Source organism: Lygodium microphyllum, chromosome 20, assembly GCF_053477565.2.
Source record: "Lygodium microphyllum isolate KBCC chromosome 20, Lygodium_microphyllum_v1.1.10, whole genome shotgun sequence".
In the NCBI taxonomy this organism is placed as follows: domain Eukaryota; kingdom Viridiplantae; phylum Streptophyta; class Polypodiopsida; order Schizaeales; family Lygodiaceae; genus Lygodium; species Lygodium microphyllum.
The window spans coordinates 47,062,765-47,089,234 of record NC_141154.1 but is presented as its reverse complement, the minus strand read 5'-3'; the positions used below and the strand labels follow the sequence as shown (position 1 = coordinate 47,089,234).

The window sequence follows — 26,470 nt, the reverse complement described above, 5'->3', positions numbered from 1 at the left end:
ATGAGCCCACCACCACATACTCCAAAAGTGGTGCACAACTTTTTGTCTCATCAGTGGGATATTATCGAAGATCTATCAATGCATTGAAAAAGAGAGCATTGCCATTGATGAACCTTCTATCTTTTAACCGTCTATTTGAGTTGAATGAAGCCTGTCACGTATCCTTTAAGGATGTGAAGTAAGAATTAGCAAAAGCACCAATCCTAAAAGCACCCAGAAGAGGTGAAGTTTTCTATATATTTTTAGGATCCACAATGCATACTATCAGTTGTTGTTTAGCTCAATTTTGGGAGGAGAAATGGTATAATCCAATTGCCTTTGCTAGTAGAAAATCGGGTATATCAAAAGTTAACCATACGTACATGGAAAAATTGTGCCTTGGAATGGACTTTACGATGTCGAAGAAATTTAGGCATAATATTCTCTATGAGAAATTAGTATTCTTTAGGAAGGTATAAGAACTCAGATTGTTGTTGAACAAATTGCAGTCGCCTGACCATTTTAGCAAAGTGGTTAATCACTTTGTAGGAGTTCAATTATGAGATTAGGAGCAAGCCACTGAAGCTATAGGGTATTGTGGAATGTCTTATGGATTTCGAGGAGCCAAAGAAAATTATGGTTGAAGGAAAGGATATTAAAGGTCTATATAAAATCGATATAGCTTCCATCCCTTTCTGATATGCAGCTATAACACATTATTTACCTATAGGAGGACTTGGGGCTACTTTATTGAAGTTTGAAAATAGATAGATCAAGAAAAAAAGCATTACGCTTTTTGATTATAGCAGGTGTCTTTTATCAAAGAGGAGCAGATGATATCTATTGTCGTTATGTAGTACCCAATGAGGTACCATTTATTCTTGAGGAGTGCCATGATTCAGCATCTGAGGAACATTTCGCTGACCAGCTTACCGCCGAAAAATCTCTTCGTGCTACTGGATATTGGTGGCCATTGATTTTCCAAGATGCTTTTAGTTATGTTAAGCGATGTGATATCTGCCAAAGACACGATGTGAGAGAAAATCGTAGGCGACCTCTAAATCCCATTTTGGTTACATTACCCTTTGAAACATGGGGTATTGATTTTGTGGGACCATATACCCTTCATCGACTATGCAAAAGCGGTATATTGTTGTAGCAACAGACTACTTTACAAAGTGGTATGAAGCTCGAGAAATGGTGAAGGAAAATGCTAAGGAGACTGCCAATTTTATTATGGAGAAAATTGTTTGCCATTTCAGTCCACCGAAGGAGATTGTGTCTGATCGAGGGACACACTTCATGAACAAGGTTATAGTGGCCATGTCTGAAGCTTTCAAGATTAAACACAACAAGACTGCATCGTATAATCCTCAAGTGAATGGTCAGATTGAGAGTACAAATAAAAATCTGGTGGGAATCTTATCCAAGATAGTATCTGAAAGCAAGTGCGATTGGGATAAGAAATTATATGCGGTAGTGTGGGCTTACAACATGACATTTAAGAGAGCTAGAGGTCACACCCCATTTAAGCTAGTGTATGGGGAGGAGCACGTTTTGCCATTAGAAATAGAGTTCCCCACTGTGCGTTTTTTCCTCAATCATTCATTAGGAGAGGGAGAAGCGTTATAGGAACAATATACTTCTGTGACACATCTTGAGGAGATTCAGTTGCAAGCTTTACTATCAAAGAGGTCATCCTAGTGGTAGTCTAAACTACCTACCTAACTTAAGATAACTAGACCAGGACCTCCAATGCATCATGTTATTAGCTAACCCCCTGCATAAATAGCAAGGGGTGTTCGACAAATATGACGATACACAATCTTATGCATCTATGATAATGTAGGAAGGTGCTCACTTGTTACCTGACTCATAACCCAAACTAACCATCGCAGTGGCTAAAATATGATGTGTCAACAAAAATACCTCAAAGTAGTCCATGGATTATGTTAGAAGGTAATTGTAAGGGATCCCTTGGACCACAACTAAAAAAGATATCTTCCACGAAAGCATAGTTAGCCAAGGAATCCGCAAAGTGATTCCATTATTGAGGAACTAATTGACAAGTCACAGTCTCAAAGATATGCAACATATCCAAGGCTACATGACGGTACATCCCTAAGATGGGATCCCACACAGTACAGGTCCCATTTAGCTGATTGATTACTAAAAACTATTGCGAGTCATCTTTAACCAATAATCGGTGAATACCACCACATCAGGCTACATTCAGCCCCATGATCAAGGCTTTGTATTTTTCCATATTATTAGTAGAAGAGGTTCATAAATAGACTCCCATCTTCATGAAAACCCTACGTCGGGGATCTTTAATGACCACACTAATGCTCTCATGTTTAGCGAGCCCTCTAGAAGCTCCATCAAAATATAGAGTATAAATCCAAGCTTCAATGATAGGCCACACCATAATAATTAGATCACTTGTATGTATGATAATCAAAATCAAGTAAAGAGAGAGGATGTATAATAGGTACAATCCCTCCTTCCTTGTTGAACTCGATAGGAATGCTAGTTAGAAGTCGTTGACAATGGTGGCAGTAGATGTTAATTTTCCACGTAAAGAATCTGTCTTGCCACTCAGAAACCTGATACCCTTTGCTCCACCAGATCACTCGACCTAGGTGGTAATGTTTCTCAAGATATAGATGCTCTGGATAGGGAATGATGCATCCCATCCGCTCGTCTTGGCCCCTACTGCACGTTAAAGATGAATTCTGAAGGACCTGCAGAGGTACCAAGCCCAACATTAGCCCTTACACATAGTAAGGCTTTAGCTTATTAGATTTAACTTTAGTATTAAACTCTACCCCTTGCAAATTTGCTAGAAGGGCCGTAAAGCCATGTGTTCCTAAACGTACAATCTTGTATGGTCCATGTGTGTGTTAGAGCATTTGGTTAGTGACTCGCTCTATGTTTCTATCAAATTATGTTGGATCTATCCTTTGTGGATTCTCATGCCTTGATTCTATCAGGGGGTAGGGTGAGAGTTGTTCTTGTGCTTTGTTGAGTATATTTTTTGTGGCAGCTTGATGCTTCTTTGGTTGTTTTTTGTGTAGATCAGTTCGTGGGATTTGACAAGCTGAGTTGCCCTATCCCATGGTCACCATTGAGAGAAGCATTCAAATACTCATGAAGTACCAAAAACAAGTGGACCAATGCAAATTTTATGCGGGGATTCAAAGCTGATGGAAGGGGAACATGAGGATTCAACAATTTTAAGAGACGGAGGAAGACGAAAATGCAAACTTCGACCATTGTGGTGGTTGCAAATTTTCATAATTTTTATAATGGCTGTACTAACTTCTTAGCCATTTGGGATGTCAAGCCAGACATGTAGGATTTTTCAGATTCGTAGTCGGTCACTAGACGGAGGAATTGTGAGAGGCCGAACATTTCAAAGATCAAAATTGACCAAAAGAGGGGAAAAAATGGGCATGGGACTTAGGGGGTCCAAAGGCCCCTAATTTTTTTCATGTGGGGGGGGGGGGGGGGTTTTCAAAAATGGCACGAGCAGGCACGTCGCCCCCTCATGACGATTAGATGGAGGAGGGCTAAGGGGCCTGAGAGCCACCAATTTCCTATTTTTTTCACTCTCTATCACTTTCTTTTGAATAAAAAATGGTTGGCCCATAGAGAAGATGCTGAAGTAGTCTTTCTTTCTCCTCTCTCCTCCCTCCTCTCTCCTCTTGCTACCCGTTCATATGCATGATTCTATGAGAGAAGGGGGTGGAGTTTGATGAAAGATGTTGATGGAGTAATGGTGCTAGAGCGCAAAGGATTGTAGATTAGGCTGTAGAAGAGCATAAGTGGCCAAGAAAGAGTGTCAGCAACCTCCCAACCTTGAAATATGAGTCTCAAGAAGCTTGTTTCTATGCATAAGCAATCATTCTATTTGTTTTATGATAGATTTTGGGTGAAATTGTTTGGAAATGGTTGTCTTTGATTAATAATGATCTAATCTATCAAAGATGTTGAAGAAAATAGAAAAATTCAGTCACATAACAATTTATACATAAATCCACAAAACTCGTGACTATGTAGTTTTAAGAAAAATTGTCAAATTTGGGATTTTTGTGGTATTTATGCGGTTCGTGTGGAATAAAATTTTGATATAAAATAATGCGCAGTACACATGATCAGTCGAAACCAAAAAATTAGAAAGAATTATATTTTATGCATAAATAAATAAATAATGGGAAAAAATAAGTTATTTGCACTCGAAAAAAAGGAAGGATTTATATGTGTGGATGTGTGACATGATTAGAGTATGAGGGATGACCCTTATTTTAGCCTTGTCTTTTTGTTAAAGTGGATTTTTATCACTTTTATAAGGAAAAACACATTTAAAAATGCTTCCTACACCTATCAACGCATACATAACCTAAGCAGTAGGGAGAAGAAGCGGTTTTTAGAGTGAGTAATTGATGGTAAGATTCTAAATTTTCATCTTCTACTAATGCATGGCATATAAGACGTTTATGGTTGAAGTTTAAGAGGGCATAGCAGCAAGAGAATACTCAATGATGATGATACCAGGAGGCATATTTCACAGTGGATTTCGTGCCACGGTGGATTTCGTGAGGTTTTACGGTGGATTCCGTAAACTTTGTTGACCGGGGCTCATACACAAAGTGGATTCTTTGTGCGAGAAGTTGATGGGGACGCCTATCCTTTTTGGGCGTTTCATTAATTTAGTGTGTACATGGGTGATTCCATAGCGGGTGATTCTGCAAAATACATATTAAATTAATAAACGTTTATGAGTTTAGAGTGCACACTCGTGATAAATTAAGGTTAGGGATTGGAGAGAAACAAATTCCATTGGTCTCTTTAGTCGATCATGTTTCTGAGATTAATCTTATTGCTCGAGGTGTTTATGAGAGTGGCAAGTGGCCTATGGATGCAAAGCATGGCTGGCGCATGAGAGCCGCCAATAATACTTTTGGTGATATGTATGCTGCTTGTCCGAGTATCAGAATTTCTATAGGTAATGTTGAAGAGGATTATCATTGCTTTGTTCAGGATTCATGCTCTTATCCGATTATTCTTGGACAGCCTTTCATTACAAAAGCAAGAATGGAAACGAAAGTAATGGATGACGGGTCATCTTATGCGCAGATACGCAGTAAAGATGGTATGCGAGCTGTTCAGTTTATGACTGTTGGGGTAAATCATCCGAGAAACAGGGATTCCTTGCGTGAGGCACCACTACCTGCAAAGGAGTTGGATTTTCATTAGGTACCACTGTCTTGCGAGACGCCAGTGGTACAGAGCGGAGAAAAGAGGAGATCTCGCCTCCTGGCAGCCAGTCTTTCTCCAATAATTTTGTTGGTTTTTCTTCAGATAGTTCAGTGAGTTATCAGAAAATTTTAGATTTGCCTAGAGCTGCCAGGCAGTACATTGGTCGTAAGGAGAAAGAGTTGAAGAATGCAGGTATTTTGCAAGCAGAAGAGCATGTAGATGGATTGTATGAAGGGATGTCTTATGCAGATACATTGTTTGAGATGGGAGTGATGCTGAAAACTGATGTATGTAAGGGTTCAAAGATCATACATGTGCAAACCTTGGATATGTTTCAGGAAATTTCTGGTTTTATGCTGAAAACAGAGTTAGAGGTTGAGAAAACTCAGGAAACTGAATTTATGGCTAATCTTGATCAGCTAATAGAGCTGCAGAGGGCTGAATTCATTCAGCCAACAGAGTTGAATGCATAAAAATTTCTGCATACAGAGTTTCAGGATGCACCTATGCAATCCATAGAGCCGAGGGCTGAATCCATTCAGCCAACAAAGTTGAATGCAGAAAAATTTCTGCATACAGAGTTTCAGGATGCACCCATGCAGTCCATAGAGCGAAAGGCTGAAATTTTTCAGCCAACAGAGTTGAGAGTTGCTGAAAATTTGCAGAAATTGCAGCAAAGAAAAGAGTGCTTGAATGATGCCAAGTTTGACACAAAATATAAAACATTTGATAAGAAGGTTAAGCCGGTTGCAGGCCCGCTTCCTCCTGATAGTGATGAGCAGATTGAAAAAGCTATGAAGCAGCCTATGTTGAGAGATCCTGTAAATATTGGACATAAATTTACAGCTGAAACTCTTGCAGAATTGAAGATTGGAAATGATGATTTCTTGCTTCCAGTGGAAAAATAATGTTTTAGAGAGATGCTTGGATGTCATGGTAAGGCATTTGCTTTCTTTCCACATGAAATTGGCTGCATTAGTTCCGAATTGGTTGCACCTATGGTCATCTTCACTGTTCCTCATGTACCATGGAATATACGTCCTATACCTGTGCCTAAAGCACACTTGCCAAAGCTGATAGAGTTGCTGAATGAGAAGATTAAAATGGGGATTTTGGAACCCTCTTCTGCACCCTATTCTAACAGGTGGTTTACTGTACCAAAGAAGAATGGTACTTTGAGATTTATTCAGGATATGCAGCCCCTGAACAAAGTGACAATTAGGAATGTGGGAACAGGTCCAGTTGTGGATGAATTTGCTGAGGCTTTTGCAGGACGAGCCATCTATTCTCTAGGTGACTTGTATTCAGGTTATGATCAGTTTCAGCTTGCCTTGGAAAGCAGGGATATTACTACTATGCGGACACCTATTGGTCTTGTGAGGATGTGTACCTTGCCTCAAGGTGCCACAAACTCAGTTGCTCATATGATGAATGCTATGCATAGAGTTCTACGAGACTATATTCCGCAGTACACCATGCCTTTTCTAGATGATGTGCCTATTAAGGGTTGTGCAGAAGAAGAAAAGAATGAAAGTCTTGATTTGCGTGGATGTAGACAGTTTGTGGCTGACCACTTGATTTCTTGTGAGCAAATATTGACACGATTAGAGGAGGTAAATTTGACACTTTCAGGGCTGAAATCTGTCTTTGGTGTTAATGAAGTCATCATAGTTGGGCATATGGTTGGATATTATGGCAGGAAGCCTTCACCTGCAAAGGTGGATGCCATAAACAGGATTGCAGAGTATTGCTCGACTACTTCAGAGGTGCAGAGATTTGTGGGAGCTTGTGTATTTTACATGATTTGGATTCCTCATTTTGCTCATATAGCAGATGTTCTCTACCAGCTCTTCGAAAGGGGCAGAAATTTCATTGGGATGAGAAGCATTCGAAAGCCATGCGTAAGCTCAAGAAGCTGTTGCAGTCAGCTCCTACTCTTCGCAAGGCAGATTATCAGTGTGGACGGCCGATCATGTTGACAGTTGATACTAGCCCTATTGGCATAGGTTGGGCAGTGGGACAGGATGATGCTGATGGAAATAGGTATGCAATCTGTTTTGGAGCTAAAGTTCTTAATGAGTGACAGAGGAGGTATCCACAGATTAAAAGAGAGTTGTGGGGAGTAGTCACTGCACTGAAGTGTGACAAAGGGTATTTTATTGGAGCTTCAGTTGTTGTGGAAACAGATTGTTTGCCTTTGCTTGGTATGATTACTGTTTGCTCGACTCCAGATATAGCGATGCTTCGGTGGATTGCCTATATCAAATCATTGAATCCAGAATTTCGACACATAGCAGGGAAAGATAATCCAGTTGCTGATATGCTATCTAGAGCGAGATATGAGGATGAGGAGTCAATGCTTGCAGAAGATGATGAGACAGAGCTTGCAGCTTCTGTTCTTGTTCATGATTGTCATGTATCTACTGTTGAAGCCTTTATTGAAGAACTTTATGTTGACGAGTGGCTGCAAATTGGACAGTATCTAAGTTCATTGACTCGAAGAGCTGATTGGACAGATGATGAATTCAAGAAAATCAGAAGGAAGGCTTATGGGTATTTCTCGAAAGATGTTGAGATATCGAGCTCCACTCGTGATACGCCAGGGTGACCGTTGTGCATTTATGTCACCGACGTGTCAGTTGCAGATGCGGTTGGTACACCGCCCATGAATAATAGCTACATGATAGCTATCCTTATCTATTCTAGTTCATGGCTCAGTTAGTATGCCACCTTAGTTAGTTGAGTTTGGTTTGAGACCCATATATAGGGTTCTTCTATTTCTTTGTACTAGAGTTCTTTTGGCTTACACAACTAAGAAGAGGAAAACAGTTTTCAGCCTCCACCTTTGTGTGTATTCCCCCATTGTGCAAGCAAGAAAGCTACAAGTGAGACTCCTTCCTTCTCCCCCACAATCTTGACATGGTATCAGAGCCTTGTTCATGGTAAGGAGCTCAAGAAAGCAAGCCAAGCTCGCGGTGTTCTAGTAAGAGGAGCAGTGTTGCTTTCATTTTCTGTTTTGGGAGCAGATCTCTGCAGGTAGCACAGCCGGAAATTGCAGGAGTGCATTGTCTCAGGTTGAGACGCCCTTCGCGATGAAGCAAAAGGGCAGTATATGCTGCGGGGGAGGGCTTTAGCCCTTGGCGACCTTGTTTTTTTTATTTGAGGCCATTTTGGGGCCTGTTTTGGAGGCGGAAGTTTTCTGCACGCACTCAGAAAAAAGCCCAGTTTTATGCTGTGCAGCCACTGTTCTACAGGTCGGTGAAAAGTTACTGTAGAAATTGCATCGTATGCTTATGTGCAGAGACATTGGGAGTTACAGAATCATCCCTGTTGCCAGTTGATGCAAAATCGTCACTAGGAAGTGACTGTGTGGTCAAATACCACTTTCGCCAGTTTTGCAGATTTGCCCTTGTGAGGGTGAAGCTGTGTTTTTTGTAGTGACAGAATTTTTTGCAGTATTCTGTAATGGCATCTGATTCTCTCTCACAGATTGTCACTGAAAAGCTTGACAAGAACAACTTCCAAGCATGGAAGTTTAGAATGACGAATTTCCTTATGGGAAAAGGATATTGGAAATTTGTTGCAGGAAATGAAGAAGAACCAATTCTTCCTGATGTTCCCAATCAACAGCAAATGCAGGCATTTAAAGCATGGCATGAGAGAGCCAGGAAAGTTATGTACTGGCTGTCTATCAGTATTTCAGACTCTATGATTGTGCATATTCAGGATGCAAGTACGCCAAAGGAGGCATGGGATACTCTGTCAAAGATGTATAGCACAAATACGCAAGCCAGGAAAATGCAGCTCAAGCAAGAGTTGCACAATGTGCAAAGAGAAAATATGAGCATCAATGACTACCACATGAAGGTGAAGAAGATTGCAGATGCACTTGCTTCCATTGGGTCGCCAGTGGAAGATGATGATTTAGTTTCTGTGACCTTGAATGGTCTAGGAAAGGATTATGCGCAGTTTCGGACATCCATTTCCGTCCGTGAAAGATTTCCTGATTTTGAGGAGTTGATTGCTCTTCTAATTTCTGAGGAGCAGAGAAATGGTGGTGCATCTTCTTCAGGAGGAACTTCAAAAGAAACTGTCTTCTACTCAAATGCTGGAAGAGGTAGAGGCAGAGGTAGAGGAGGTCGATTTGGAGGCCTTGGTAGAAATCAAAATATGCAGCAAACTCAAGAAAACCAGTCCTATGGAGGAGGACGTGGTAACTCTAGAGGCAGGGGGAGCCAAAGAGGTGGTGGTGGATGGCAAAGAGGATAAAATGCAAACAGTAATGTTGAATGCTACTACTGTGGTAAAATGGGTCATATGGCTAAAGACTGCTATAAAAAGCAGAATGACATCATGAATGGAAAACTGCAACAAGGGAATTATGCATCTTCTAGTAGACAGGGTGATGACAGAAACGAGCACTTGTTTATGGTGCAGCACATGAACAATTCTGTGACAAGTGCAGAAGAAAGCAATGATGTATGGTATGTTGACTCAGGTGCATCAAACCACATGACAGGTCATGCAGAATGGATGGAGGATGCAAGGAAAATGGAAAAACGAGGATTTGTGGAGACTGGTGATGATACTGCACATCCGATTGTGCAGATTGGAAAAATTCCTTTGTCTATGCAGGATGGGAAAAAGAAATACCTGTCCGATGTATTTCATGTCCCAAATATCACCAAGAATCTGGTTTCTGTTGGTCAAATGGTTGAACAGGGCTTGCAGGTCAGATTTAATCCTCATGGATGCTTTGTTGAGGATATGAAAAATAAAGGTCGCTTGATAGCAAAAGGAAAGAAGAAGGGCAGAATGTTTACATTGGATGCAGACATGCCTGAATTGAGTGCAGCAATGTTTGCACATGGGACCGGTGTAGTTGCAGATATTGATATCTGGCATAAACGCATTGGTCATGTTAATGTACATCGACTTAAATCAATGCAGGCCCAAAACATTGTTGCAGGATTGCCTAAGTTCAAGGTTGCAGAAATGCATAAGGTATGTGAAGCCTGTCAGTTTGGAAAACAGGCAAGGAAACCATTTCCTAGACATGTTCAAGAGAGTGAGAAGCCATTGGAATTAATCCACTCTGATGTGTGGACTACTAAAGCTGCATCTCTTGGAGGCTGTCATTATTTTGTCACTTTTATTGATGACTATAGCAGAAAAGTTTGGGTGTATTTTATGAAAAAGAAAAGTGAAGTTTTTGGGCATTTCAAAACCCTTAAAGCTATGGCTGAAAAAGAAACAGGTCTGCAAATAAAATGCCTGAGGTCAGATGGAGGGGGAGAGTACCTCTCAAATGAGTTTGCAAAGTTCTTGCAGGAGCATGGCATAAAGCAGCAATATTCATGCAGTTATACCCCACAACAAAATGGAATTGCAGAAAGGAAAAACAGGCATATTGGAGAGGTATCTCGTGCCATGCTCAATGAAAAAGACTTGCCAGATTTTTATTGGGCTGAAGCAGTTGCTACAGCAGTCTACATAATGAACAGGACTCCCACTGCAGTAATACATGGTATGACTCCAGAGGAGAGGTATACTGGTAGGAAACCAGATATTTCTCATTTGAAAATTTTTGGTTGCATTGCCTATGTACATGTGCCAGATGAGTTGAGATCCAAGTTGGATCCAAAAGCTGAGAAGTGCATCTTTATTGGTTACTCTCTGCAGCAAAAAGGGTATAGATGCTATAACCCTTCTACTCGTAAGTTTACAGTGAGCAGAGATGTTGTTTTTGATGAGATGAGTAGCTGGTATAAACCAGTAAATGTGATTGATGATGTAGATGCACAAAATGGTAATGCTGCACAGAATTCACAGCAGCAGTCACAAAATATTAGTGGACCTGGAGCGTCCTCTAGCAGTGGTTCACATTCTTCGCCATGGACAGGCAGATTGAGATCAGGAGAATCTTCTCAAAGCAATGCAGATAGTGGTATGCAGGTATCACGAAAAGGAAAAGAGAAGGTTGATCAGCCCATGTTTGATGTGAATGCAGGTCACTCTTATGTGGATGGTGAATCCAGTGGCTCAGAACAGAGCATTGATGATGAGTTGGGCATTCCTTCTATTGTTACACCTGGAGTAAGGAAGACCAGGGATGTTTTGAGAGCACCTGGGAGTGAACCTACTTTGCGCAGGTCTACGAGAGCTAGGTATCCTGTGGATAGGCTGAAATATGATGGATTTACAGCCATTCACTATGCATATATGGTCAAAGTGATACAGGAACTAGAACCCACTTCTTTTGAGCAAGCCATGGGAAAAGAAAAATGGGAGAAAGCCATGGATGAAGAAATGGATGCCTTGGAAGAAAATGCTACATGGGAATTGGTACCTTTGCCTAAAGGTAAGAATGCGATTGGTTGTAAGTGGGTTTATAAGGTGAAGCACAATGCAGATGGTTCTGTGAATAGATACAAGGCAAGATTAGTAGTCAAGGGGTATGCACAAACATATGGCATTGACTATGAAGAAACATTCAGTCCGGTTGCAAGAATGGCAACCGTAAGAGCAGTCATTGCTATGGCTGCATCAAAGGAATGGTCTTTACATCAGATGGATGTAAAGAATGCCTTCTTGCATGGTGACTTGCAAGAAGAGGTCTATATGGAGCAGCCACCAGGTTATGTGCATGCTGTTCATCCTGAGTTTGTTTGCAGGTTGAAGAAAGCCTTGTATGGCTTGAAGCAAGCACCTAGAGCATGGTCTGACAAGATAGGACAGTATCTTGTCACTATTGGCTTTCAGATTTCCAAGGCAGATTTCTCACTTTATGTGAGAAAAACAGAGAAAGGTATTATGCTATTTGAGATGAAGGATTTGGGAGAGCTGCGTTATTTCTTGGGCATTGAGGTGATTAGATCACCAAGTGGGATACAGCTCTTGCAGAGGCAGTATGGATTGGACATGCTGTCCAAATATGGAATGACAGGCTGTAAGCCTATTTCAGTTCCTTTGGAGCAGAATGTGAAGCTGAGCATAGATGCAGGTGAGCTTCTAGAAGACCCTACTATGTACAGACGCATAGTAGGAAGTTTGATTTATATGACTATTACCAGGCCAGATTTGAGCTATGCTGTTGGATTGGTAAGTCAGTTTATGCAGGCTCCAAGGAAACCACATTTGGATGCGGCTAGATGCATACTCAGGTATGTGAAGTCCACATTGCAGTATGGACTATTTTATGAGACTGGGGTTCAGATACAGTTGCATGGATACATTGATGCTGATTGGGCTGGTAGTATTTCTGATAGACGATCTACCAGTGGATATGTGTTCTCTTTTGGGAGTGGTGCAGTCACTTGGAGCAGCAAGAAACAGCCTACAGTTGCCTTGTCGAGCACAGAGGCTGAGTACAGGGGTGCAGCAATGGCTGCATGTGAGGTAGCTTGGTTGCATAAGCTACTTTATGATATGCATCAGCCTACAGATGGGCCGGTTGTCATTTATTGTGACAACATGAGCAGTATACACTTGGCAAATAACCCAGTCTATCATGCTAGAACAAAGCACATTGAGGTGCATTATCACTATGTGCGGGAGAGGGTTTTACTAGGTCTTATTGATCTAGTTTATGTCAGCACAGAGGATCAGGTAGCTGACATATTCACGAAGGCATTGGGCGCAGAGAAGCTGCGCAAGTTCAGAGACCTTCTTGGTGTGCAGGAATTGGGATTGAGCTCGAGGGGGAGTGTTGAGATATCGAGCTCCACTCGTGATACGCCAGGGTGACCGTTGTGCATTTATGTCACCGACGTGTCAGTTGCAGATGCGGTTGGTACACCGCCCATGAATAATAGCTATATGATAGCTATCCTTATCTATTCTAGTTCGTGGCTCAGTTAGTATGCCACCTTAGTTAGTTGAGTTTGGTTTGAGACCCATATATAGGGTTCTTCTATTTCTTTGTACTAGAGTTCTTTTGGCTTACACAACTAAGAAGAGGAAAACAGTTTTCAGCCTCCACCTTTGTGTGTATTTCCCCATTGTGCAAGCAAGAAAGCTACAAGTGAGACTCCTTCCTTCTCCCCCACAATCTTGACAAGATGGTTTTCTTTGGAAGCATCCAAAGAAGAGAGGAGGCTTGCCCTTGAGAGTAGTTTGTGATATAGCGATGCAGATACAGATTATGCGAGAGTTTCATGAGAGCTCATGGGCTGGACATAGAGGTGTGTGGGCTACCTATGAGAAAATCAAAGAAAGATACTGGTGGAAAGGGATCTATAGAGATGTTTCTCACTTTGTGGAGACTTGCAGGGACTGCCAGCTTTACTCTTTAGTGCGACATCGTGATGAGTTGCATCCGACTTATCCACTATGTATGCATTATAAGTGGGTGGTAGACTTGGTTACTTTGCCAGTGGGACTTTGGCAGATGAGATATCTTGTCTTGGCTAGGGAGGATCTTACAAACTATGTTGAAGGCAGATCTTTACGGACAAAGACCACCACTACAGTATGTAAATTCTTGTTGGAAGAAATATTTTGCAGGTATGGATGTATAGGCAAAATTACAGCTGATCATGGAGAGCTAGATGCAGATGAAGCTAGAGAATTTTTCTCACGGCTTGGGATTAAATTGGCTCTTACTACTGCCTATAATCCAGAGGGAAATGGCAAGAGTGAAAGAGGACATCCGCCGATAGTTAAAGCATTGGCAAAAGCTTGTAGAGGTCGGATTGGGGAGTGGCCGAGATTACTACCTTTTGCGTTGTGGGCTGATCGCTCTACACATAGTGTGACTACTGGATACATGCCTGCAGAGTTGATGAATGGGCAAAAACCTGTCATGCCTATAGAAATTTGTGCTCTCACTTGGAGTGTTCTTCCGTGGCATGAGAATTTATCAAGGGAAGAGCTTCTAGCTCTTCGAATTCGTCAACTAGAGAGAAGGACAGAAGATGTGCAGCTAGCAGTTGATCGTTTGAAGGCAGCCCGACTCAGAAACAAGGACAGGTTTAATTTAAGGCATCACTTGAGGCCTAGAGCCATAAAAGAAGGAGATTGGGTTCTAGTTTATGACAGTAGTCTAGAGAATCAACATAGTAGCATGAGAAAAATGGTTCAAAGATGGTTTGGACCGTATGAGGTGAAACAGGTTTTTGACAATGGTACCTATGAGTTGGCTGAATTAGATGGAACAGTACTGAGGGTGCCCATTGTTGGAAAACGAGTCAAGATTTTCAAGAGAAGAGAAGATGAAGAATATGCACTTGAAGCGTTGAGAGAAGAAGAGCAGGTAGAAGAAAGACAAGCAGAAGAAGCAGAGAATATAGATGATGAAGCTGATGGAGAAACAGGTCTACTAGAAACAGAAGATGGACTCGACCTGTTTGTGGATTTGAATGATCCTGGATAGTTGGCACATCCGGAGGATGCGCAGGTTTAGAGGGGGTGGATGTCGTGCTGCTGCGCATCCGAGTCGTATACACCTCCATTTCTTTTGTTGTGCATTTGTGTTATTTTCTGCATGTGATTCATTGTGTGTGTGATGCATTACGATAATCCGCATCCAATGTATATATTCCCTTAGTGCATGTGTATGATTTTGTTTGGATGCATGATGTGTGTGTGTTAGAAAAATATGAAAAACTGATGCCAAAGGACATTATCAAGCTGATAATTTCAATGATGATCTCTAAGAAAAGTGCAGGGAATTATGGAATCAAAGGAAGGTTTGTGGAAGCGATCATCTTAGTTCAAAAGTTCCCATGACATAGAGTTGAAGGAAGACTCTCAAAAGTTCTGAAGCGAGCCATCACAAAGCTGTCTGTTAATGGGCAATTGATGACTCCAAAGATACCCTAAAAGAAAGGCTCAAAGGTGGATGGTGCTGCAGAAAAAGTAGTGAAAGGAGCCTTGAAGGTTAGCCCACAGAAAGAAATGAAAGACACCGTAAAGAGAACTGGCAATGCATGGGAAGAAGAGAAAGAAACAAGTCCTAAATCAGACAGCAAGAAGTTGTTGAGTCATGAATCTGGTGCTGAATCTTCAGATCTAAAACCATGCATTGATCCCCATTTGGACCTCTCAAAGAGCAAACTGGCAGAACTGAAGACTATCGCCAAAGCTAAAGGTGTAAGAGGTTATTCAAGGATGAAGAGGGGAAACCTATTTTTGGGTTTTAAACCGCTTTTGGAGGGAAAAAGCAAGGAAAAAAAGCAGGCTGTTTTGGGGGGGAATCTCGCCGTGAAGTAAAAGGAAGGAAATTACATGACAGAGGACGAGAGGAAGAATGGTTTGATTCTTGAAGGCTATAATGATGCTGAAGGCTTTGTGTACTGAGAATTTTGACACAGAAAGAAAACGACATGTGACGACGACAAAACTGGATTCAACAGAACCTCAACCCACCATGAAACGGCAAAGATGATGTCTCCTGCTGCCCGATTCCTACAAAGCGGGAGACGCTTCTACTCCTCTCATCGATACTTTACTGCTAGTTTTTCTTCTGATCTGCGATCCTGTTATTGGGAGTAAGGTCTTCCCTCCGGTGCAAGCATTCCCAAGGTCAAGAACGCTTAACGTCACCAAGCTTTGAAATGCGACTCGGATCTGCAACCTAGCAAAGGAGATGAATTTGTCCGCCTGAGGGATGCCTACGACAGAATTCAGATGAACAACGACTAACAAATCGCTGAATCAGCACGATTCAACTCATCGTTTCCAGTATGTGAGAGATGCGCCTATTCTTGCTCGTGTGAATGCAAGGCTTTAGGAGCTGGATCCTTCCTTTAACCCCGCACTAGTTGCAAAATCTGGCCAACAACCACCTTCTGAGACACCGCAATTTCGTCCACTGACAATAGAGGATTTCCGTATCACACTTGGTGTGGAGAGATTTCGATGGCCAGAGATCCTTTTCCAGCCGCATCTGATTGGGCTTTATCAGGTTGGAATAGATGAGGCAGTGAGCGTTTCCATGAGGAGGTTGCCCAGTGACTGGAGCCAGCAAGTGGCAGAAGCAACCATTCTATTGACTGGAGGCATTACTCTATTTGAAGGGTTGGATAGGAGGCTTCTGGCAGAGTTGAGAAAGATCTGACCCCAAGGATCACCCATAAGAGTTGTGAGAGCATGTGATCCACTGTCGGATGCTTTGGCACACACTAGAAGGTCATCATCTTCAACCAACGTATTGATTAGAAGATAAGTTTATGAACGCACCAATTTTTTAGGGAGTGCATAATCAGTGTGTATTTGGGGAGGTGAGGGGGATTTACTAGAAGGCATGGTGGATGCTCTTCATTTGATAAACCAACTCAATAGTAGAGAACACAACATGGTCATTCTAAAATTGAGATGAGTGTTTTCCAATGTGCTTTTGGTTGTGATTTTGCATCATAAGTCTCAAGGCTCTAGTCATCACCTTGGAAGTCGACTCCAGTATGTTTGAAGGAAGAATAAGAATTAAGCTCCTATAACTACTACCAATATCTAGGCTGCCTCGTGATACCCTCTCTTCTAGATTGTGTGCTTATCTCCCTTCTTCATAATGAGTTCATGCTAGATTCTTGAATGCTGATCATGAGATGATTGCAATCAATTGGTTGAGGTGATTCATGAGGATGAGGGTTAACATAACATCAAAAGTTTTACTGGACTATTAATATAATCAAAGACTATAGTGAAAATCTAGGTGGGCCACTCAATGTATTGAACTCGAGGGTGATCTATACATTGATTGCTCTAGGTTGATAAGTTTTGCATAATATTGCATGTGTATGATATCAAGGTTTGAAAGAACTTAAGGAGTAACCAACTAATGCTATTAGTTAGGGTGGGACAAGAATGAGTTATAGACGGAACTCATAGGGTAACTCATCACTCCTAAATGAACATCCTGTGGCATTCATCTTTATAGGGACCTTTATTTAAAGACTATGCTATATTGAGTTGTCTGCATGTTGGAATTATTTTTACTAATTTTAAGGGATTGAGATTCATGGGAAATTTTTTGTTTGCCTTTGCTTCAAGCATAACATCATGTTGTAAATAAAACCAATGAAATCTTTTTTGCAACTAATACTTGAGCCATTCAACAAGAACTTATGATTTGCATGGCACAAGAGGAAAGTTAATGTATGGATGTTCTTGACAAAATGCATGGTTTATTCTTAACATAAGATATCTTTCATAGTGAATCTTGACTGTTTAATGAACTTTCCTCATCTATCTTACTTTGTGCTTTTATCCTCCAAAATTTGTGGCCAGCCACATCGCAATGTCCTTCGATATCTCTGTTACCCACTAAGTGAAACATTGACATGAAAAACTGTAGGATGGTAGATTCTTTGGGATCTATATGTATGCCTAAGTCTATGGATGATATGAGGTATCTTTTGTAGGATTTAAATGTGTGTATGCAACAACAATAGTAGCAACATCGGCAAGAATTGCAACATCCACTGTTGTTGCATCAATAGTAAATAATGTAGCACATGCAATTGGAGGCTAATGCTCCATATGATAATTCAACAATGAAACCTATGGGAGTTGTGATTAATGGAAAAAAAAATATGCTCGGAATGTGTCTAGTTACTTAAATTTATATCTAGCATAGTTGGATTTGTTTGGAGTCCCTACATAGTTGATGAGGCAATTCGTCTTGTAACCTCTTTATTGAAAATATTTATAAATGAGCTATATGGGTAGGATGCTACATGAAATGCATTTGAGAAATAATTGAAGAGTAGTTCTTAGAGGATCTTTATTTGGATACCCGAAGTACGTTTAGGAATGGGTTTAGAAGTCTAATAAAAGACTCCTTGGATAGGGGTTGATGTAGACTCTTGCAAAGAAATTCAATCATTTGGGTGTTGTGCAAAGGTTGAATTGTTTTTATACGCTACTGATCTAACATTGGAAGTGAAATTAGGGGAACTATTGGAGTATAGAACTAACCCAACGGGGCTTAAAATGGATTGACAAGATACTAAGGATGCAATCTCTAGGATGATTAAGAGAGAAATGTAGAAATCTAGATTGCAAAATGATTCTATTATGCTCATATCTTCTTGTACTTCTACTTCTTCTAGCACTCTTTTACCATCTGAGCTATTGCCAAGGCCATAGCAGCCTATGGTATCTGCACCTATTCCAAGAAAGGATGATGTTATTGAAAACTAGTGAAAGGTATAGAGGATATGCAAATTAAAATGGCACAGTGTGAAGATTTTGGGCAAGTTGGCCCTTCTTAAGCTTCACCTAGAAACATTTTTATGAGAAGATATATATCGTGTGATATTCCTAATCATCATGAGCATAGAGACTATGATTCATTCAAGGATGTTTCACAAAAGAAGTTGACTTTTTGTCAAGGTGGATATATACATGCATCCATGATTGACAAGCATATTGGTCTAAACTTTGGAAGGTGGAATGAGAAAGATTTTTGAGGATATATACATGCATCCATGATTGACAAGCATATTGGTCTAAACTTTGGAAGGTGGAATGAGAAAGATTTTTGAGAATATATCAGGTCGTATATCCTATATATCCATAGATGATGCTTCAACTTATGGTTTTAGTTTGAAAAGAAATCAGAAAGTAAGTCAGAGCTATGGTTTTTTTCTTTGCAAACTACAAATAAGGGTAAAGTGTAGCATGGTGATTTTTTTAGTGCAGGGAAGAGCATTAGATGAGAGAGTATTCTCCAATTGACATATATTTGGTGTATGATTATTTAAGAAGGATGTAGGACACTTAGGTGATTGTTGAGGAGAAACAGCAAAGAGACAAGGGTGCTTCTAGCACTTCCAAGAAAAATAGATGGGATGAGCCTGTTTTGAACCTTCTAGACTAGGGCCTAATCAAAGTAAAGAGGATATACAAAAGGAGAATGTTGAAATCAAAAAATAGCCAAGGTATAAAATTACTTCAAATATTGAGTTAGCCACAACTGACCTTCAAAAAGTTTCTTGATGAATAATAAGGTTGAGCTCACTCTAGGAGAGGTATTGGGAATCGCAAAGATACAATTTCATGAGAAAATTATAGATATCATCAAGAGAAAGAAACACGTGATTCAGACTTCAAAGGAACCAAACATGCAGGGCATTACAATCAAGGGGATGGTTGAGGAGAGTGATGATGATGTTCTTGTTGAGGATGCTAGTGTAGAACGTATGAAGATTGTGAAGAATCTATAGCCAATGCACTATATAGAGAATGATGCACCTGTGATGATTCCTTGTCAGAATTTTTCTAGAAGTCATTGGGCATGAGTAATCACTAAGATAGTGGTTAAGATTGGAGAGATGGAGAAACCATGTGTTTCTTTTCTAGATCATGAATTGGAGATAAATGTCATAGTTTACACTTTATATGAGAGTGGAAATTGGCCCGTAGATACTAAGCATGGATGGTAGATAAGAGTCACCAATAACACTGCAGGAGAGCTTTATGCAACATGTCCGAGTAGGATATATGAGGGTGACTATAGGGGATTTTTAGGATGATCACTATTTTCAGTGTAAGATTCATGTTCTTATAATGCTATTTTGGATCATCCCTTGATCGCTGAGGGACAAATGGAAACAAAGATAAAATATGATGGTTTTGTATATGCATGGGTTTGAAGTAAAAATGGGTGAAGAGCTATGAAGTTCTATGTGAATCACCCAATAAATAGAGATACCTTATGTCATTCCCCTCTCTCTCCAAGAGAGTTGTCTTGTGGGGTTATCACTATCCTATGGGGTGACAATAGTATATGTAGGGAAAAGCTCTCGCCTCTTAGCAACGATGCTTTTTCTTCAAGTTTATTGGTCTTATAGCTGAGAGTTCTATTTATTTTCATAACATTGCAAAGTTTTCTAGAGCTACCAAGAAATATATGTGGACTTGTCCTGTAGATACTATTAGAAAAATTAAGGATGTGTTGAAAACTGGGATGCAAAGTGGTTCCAATTTTATGCAAGTACATTTCTTAGACATGTATCATGATATTGCTAAAACTCCTGGATAATTCACTATATGTATGCCCTCTATATCACATGTGTTCAAGGACTATTTATAAATATCCTTATCTGTGACTTTTTCCTTGATAAAACATAACCCTTTCCTATTCAATTTGTAAGTAACCCCTTTATATAAGATCCTTTTTATGTAAAATTTTTTGTAAAAATGATATTTTAAAAATCCCTTATGTTGAATCCACATGATACATACATATATTACAAATTGTGAAAAGATTTTTTCTAGGATGGAAGAAGTAAACTTAACCCTAGCAAGGCTAAAATATGTCTAGGATGGAAGAGGTAAACATGACCCTAGCTAGGCTAAAATAAGTTTTTGGGGTAAAAAAAGTACTTATTATTGGGCATACGTGTGGCTACTATGATAGGAAACCTTTAGCTAAGGCAGATGCCATAAAGAAAATCACATAGTCTTGCTCTTTAGTATTAGAGGTGAGGAGATTCCTTGGAGCATGTGTCTTCTAAATGATTTGGATTCCACACTTTTCTTATATTGCAAATAAGTTGTAGCACTTGCTTCAAAAGGGACAAAAGTTCTTTTGGGATGAGAGATAGACTATAGATATGAGGAAGTTGAAGAGGCTATTATAGTCTTCTCCAACTCTCAGGATGGCGAACTATGCATATGGAAGGCCTATTGTGATTACAATCACTACTAGTCTTATTGGGATTGGTTGGGTTGTTGTGGATAGGATAATGAGGAGGGTCACATGTATACTATATGGTTTTGGACCCCAAAGGTCTTAAATGAGAGGAAAAGAATATACCCATAGATCAAAAGAGAGCTTTGGGGAGTCATGACTACTCTTAAGTGTGACAAAGAATACAGTATTGTTGCTTTTGTTATGGTTCATTTTGATCATTTGCCTTTATTAAGGATGATCACTAGTTGCTCTACACCCAATATTGCTATGCTTCAATGGGTAGTATATAAAAAGTCCATGAATCCAAAATTTATCTAAAAGGCATATGGATATTGTTTAAGTGTTTGGCTATTATGGAAGCATCCTAAAATGAGATGCAGAGTACCTTTGAGAGTAGTTTATGATATGACTTCACAATTGCACATTATAAAAGAGTTCTCTGAGAGCCTATGGGCTGGACACAGAGGTGTGTAGGCTATAGATGTGAAGATGAAAACTTGTACTTATTTTCCTTAGGAACACTAGAAGGTACCTTACTAGTCAAAATAAACTCTTCTTCCAACTCAAGTGTTTCTCTCCCTCGATACGAGGGATAATATGCTCTAATAGCAAATCACATATTGAGTAGCACTATGCCAATTCCTTTTCTCCTTTTTAGTTATGTGTTTCAAACTCCAAAGAGAATATTCTCTAATCCTCAATATTTGAATTCCTATTCTTAAAGATGTTGAAATACCTATATGTAAGGTTGCATACACAACCTCATTTTAACGGATTATCTGAAGTTTAATCATTTTCTTCCTTATCATGTTTCCTTTCAAGTCATAGTTTACAACTCTAGTCCATAATGCTTAATCTGCCTTATGATATGATCCATGAAATACATCAAAATGAGTTTTTAATATCAAATTTGGTCTCTTCATTTTCCTCAAATGTTCCTTTCAAATAAAAAGAACTCCCCATATAGGGTAAAAGATCTACTATTGTTCTCAAGCTAAATCCTCAACTTGGAATTTATACTAAAATTCATCAAGTTTTATAATCCACTTTAAAAATCTTCTGAAAAGATTTGAGTTATTTACTAGATACGAAATCAAGTATATCTAGTTAGAATTGTAAATGTCCTAGGCTAAAAGTGCCTCCTAAAATTTCTATAAGTAAAGATCACACAGATTGTAATTAGTTCAATTACAACATAGGTCCTTTCCACCTACAATTTCCCTTGACTTACAAAGTAATTGGGTGTATCATGAGTTCTTTTCTTGTTGCATAAGGAGTGCTCCAATAGCATCTTCTCCCACTCAAGGATTTACAAAGAATTCCTTCTCCTAGTTAGGTGCTTAGGTTGACGAAGCATGACCTTTTTAAACACTTCCTCAGCTTCTACTATCCATTCTAAAGGATCCTTCTTCGCCACTATCGACAATGGATATAGCAGTTGTGAGGCAAAGGTTCTGAGGCAAAGGTATGAATCTTGAAAGATATTTAATCTTACGAATGAAAATCATAAGCTAGTTAGTATTTGTAGAAAATGGTTAAGTGACCAAGGCTTTGAAATTTTCAGGTCTGGCTCTATTTGATTCTCAAAGACGACATGATCAAGCAATCTCATATTTTTAGGGATTCATTTGATAACCATGACAGCTATCAATCCTCTCAAACACTTTATCTAGCTTCTCATAATGGTATAGTATTGAGCTATACACATAGAGATCATTATTGAAATCTATCACAAAATTCCCTAGGAACAGAGCTAGCACTCTATTTACCCCTCTCTAATAAAAGGTGGAGCACTAGTTGGTCCAAAGGGAAAAAATATATAGCAAAAACATCCCTAAGCTATTATGAAAATTATCTTTCTCTAATCCTTAGAAGCAATGGGTAACTAAAAGTAGCCTAAATAACTATCACACACAATATACATTCCATAACTTGAGACTGAATCAAGAATTTCATCAACAAAAGAAATTACACAATGATCTCTCTTTGTAGCTACATTTAAATGCATATAATCTACATAGATATGCCAACCGTGAGTCTTCTTTGGAGCTATGACTATCATTCTTACCCTTTCCAAATCTTCTATAGGATAAATGAATCTCACTTAGAACAACCTTTTGACCTCTTCTCTCAACACATTCATTTTTTTAAAGGTCAAGGGCTTCCGTTTCTAACAAATAGGCTTCACATGCTCTTTAAGCTCCTATTCTTAGCCCTTCCCCTTGCATACGTTTTATTTCCTTGTATGAAGTCACAAAGAAATCTAAATACTTACCAATGATGATGTGATATTTTTTTTAATTTCCCTTAATTAGGTTTGGACACAACATCTTATCCAACAACTCTCTCTTCTCTACTGAAACTTGAGGTTGTCCCATCAATTCTTCTAATTCCTCTAATTCCCTCTCTTCATCTTATCCTATCATGATGCTATCCTCAACTTTCTCCTTTCTAGAATTTTATACTTGGACACTCTTCTTTATATCTTATTCCTCCTCATCCTCACTTTCATCTTCTCTCATAGGAGTCTTCTTCTTCAAATATCCCCTCATTCTTGAGAAAAAATAGAAGTCCCTTATCTTTTACTAATGGAATTTTCCTTTCTCTACCAAATAATTTGGAAACACTAGAAATGATTTTCGTTTGTTTGGTTTCAAATATAGTTGTTTTAGATTCTCCTCCCATTGTCCCAACATTCTCTTCTTTTATAGTGTATAGGTTTTTCTCTCCTCTTCCTTCCTCTCTTCCACTATCTCTACTGTAATGGATGACACTTCTTGACTACAATCACTTTGAGAATCCTCATCCTCACTATTCTCTTTGTCACTACTATCACTCCCTTTCTCTGCTTCTTCTTCTTCACTATCATCCTCATTCATTAGTACCATCCTTGATGCTTGCTATTCCTCTATGATCATAGATCATTATGTTCCTCTACCCCAACCTTGTATTACACCTAACTTTCTAAGACAAGGATAAGAGAAAAAGCCCCTAAGACTATAGGGATAACATGCCAATTGATTTTTATAGCTATATCATAGACTTTGACATTCAAGTCTTGAATTATACCTAGGCATTTCATTCTAGCATGATTAGCAATCCTTATCCAAAACCTTAATCCCACGATTATTTGGAGACTAAAATGTTCTACACAAGCTCAAGTAATCACACTAACTTGGACTCCTCCACCGATATATGCTTCCCCTATATTTTGATTTTGATACCATGCATCTAAAACATGGCATATTTGGTAGTTCCTCTAGACTTGAGACTCTTATTTCCCCCCTCTTCCTTTCCTTGGCTTTAGGATTTATCAAATTTTCAATTGTCCCCTCATCCTAGGATAGAACTCCATTAATTGTGCAAATACTATGTCTGTTTTGTGATCCATCATATCTCTTCTTAAATCATGGAAATGATCTCTTATTTCAATACCAAAATCACTTTTTCTATTTGAAGATGTTGTGGAAAAGGAGATATATCCCCTCTCCCTTGTGGGTAAGGATATTTGGGACTTATGCAACCTACCTCCCTTTTAGGAATCACTCAAGTTTCTTGAGGGGTCACTGATGATTCACTCCTTTAGTGACATCAAATTCAAACAATGAACTTGCCATCTTTAACAATCTATAGTCACAATCAATCAGTCTTAGAACTCAATCACAAGTCAAATTCAAACATCCATGATAAGCAATTAAATTGGCACTTCTCATCAAGGGCACTAGAAAAAATGTCTAACAAGTGGCGAAATATGGTAGCACACCTCACAATATAAAGACAAGACAATAAGGAGCGCCCAAAGGATATATATTGTTGTCTAGGCATAATAATCAATGAAAACCTTAAGAACATACAAACATTGGATGAAAAACCTATATACAGCAACCTGATACAACAAAATGGTGGAGCAATAACATCCACAAATGAAAACAAATGGTCTTGAGTTTGAATTAGATCCTTGTTATAAATAAATAAACAAAAGAGCATGTGAAAATAGAGCATCCAAAAACCATATGTTTGTAGAGATTCTTGCAAATAGAATGTCTATTCAACATATTACTTCAAGTCTCTTATACATGCAAACCTAGTTTAATTTAGAACACAAACACATTCAACAAAGATAAACCTTAGAAACAATGACGCTAGAGGCTAGGACTATCCCAAGATGCAAGACATCTCTTCATAGGGAGGACATTAGATTAGGAGATGAAAAGGATGCTAGGGGGAGTCTAGTTGTAAATTCCTTGAGTCTATGAGAGGACCTACCTAATCCTTACGAGCCTAGGATGAATTTCCTAAAAGGCATTGATGCTAGATATAGGTAGATTGGCAGATCATGTGTTGTAAGATTTGAACAAAGTCTTGGAGTAAGAGACAAAATGTTAGGATAGCATTGCACCTTGGAGAACACACAAGATATTTACATTATCTTGCAACTTCTTTTAAAGGATTATTTAACAATATATTTGTGTTAGTGCCAATAAATTATGTAAAGGAACCATTGTTTCATGATTAAATAAGGAAGTTATTTGTGCATATCAAATATAAATGTGTTAAGATAATTAGATAACTAAAATATACCCTTGAGAAAAGTGATAGGGAGAGATCCTTGATAGGTTTGTCCTACGAATGGATGGTCTTGTAAGTGGAGAGTTTTTCTTCAAGGTGCTACAATTAGAGAATGCGGCTTTGACTACCTAATGTATTGTTTTGGACCCTGATCAATGTTGTTTTAGAGGAGTGGAGTGGAGACTATATCCTATGGGCAGAGAGGTCAATGTGCATCACTCCCCTTCATTTCTCACTCACTATGAACCAAGTGTGGAATTGGTCAACTTTAGTTTTACTTGACTTGCAAATGTAGTGGCTCAAAGATCAATGTTAGATAAGTTGTTAGGTGATCTTAGTTTACTCAAGGGACTTGGATTTAGGTTGATATTTATGGGTTAGGGATAGTATCTTCCATTGCAAAGTGGACTCAAGAGAGAGTAGGCAACAAAACCCATGCTATTCTAAGGAGTATCGGTTGATATCTCTTAGGAAACAATCTCTTGATAGACCACTAAATTGTGTCACTAAGGGCTTCTCGGTCAATCATGTTACATATATAGTAATACATATGCATTTTATTATCTCATGCAAGAGTTATATTAAGTGCAAGAATAAGCTAAATAAAGGAATCCCACAAATCTTTAGTCAAAGAGTAATATGATAATACTTTTATATTGTTATTTTTATGAGAGTAGACTCTCTCCCATGTAAATTGTATTTAATCTGCTAGCATCTCAATCACTAATCATGTTAGGCATTCTTTTGTGTCAAGACAAAGATTTGGTTGCATGTAAATAGAGAGCCATGACTAGTTGGAAGCACCACAAAAGGGGTACGATGCTCAACAGGGATGGGAAAAACCTAACCCTATTTTTCATACATCTAAGGGATGAAAAAGAATAAAACAAGCTATTCATATATATGAAAACTTTGTGTACATTTCTTTTTTCTTTTCATTTGTGAGAGAGAAAGAGACCTAAGGAGTTCACCCTTTGTAAAGGAGACATCACCTAAAAAAAGTCATGGAGAATCCTTGAT

At 39.1% G+C, this 26,470-nt stretch overlaps 1 protein-coding gene across 1 annotated transcript; it reads left to right on the top strand.

Moving 5' to 3' along the window:
- Positions 1-1,113: 1,113 nt before the first annotated feature.
- On the top strand, positions 1,114-16,300 carry LOC148018894 (actin-related protein 5-like). Its single transcript, XM_087701280.1, has 2 exons — positions 1,114-1,392; positions 15,974-16,300. Exons 1-2 carry the CDS (start codon positions 1,114-1,116, stop codon positions 16,298-16,300), a joined length of 606 nt encoding a protein of 201 aa, XP_087557406.1.
- Positions 16,301-26,470: the final 10,170 nt, after the last annotated feature.

Coding starts and splice junctions, on each gene's coding strand:
- LOC148018894 (XM_087701280.1), top strand. CDS start 1,114: ATGCAAAAGCGGTATATTGTTGTAGCAACAGACTACTTTACAAAGTGG. Junction 1,393..15,973: donor AGAGTACAAATAAAAATCTG/GTGGGAATCTTA, acceptor GCAAGGCTTTAG/GAGCTGGATCCTTCCTTTAA.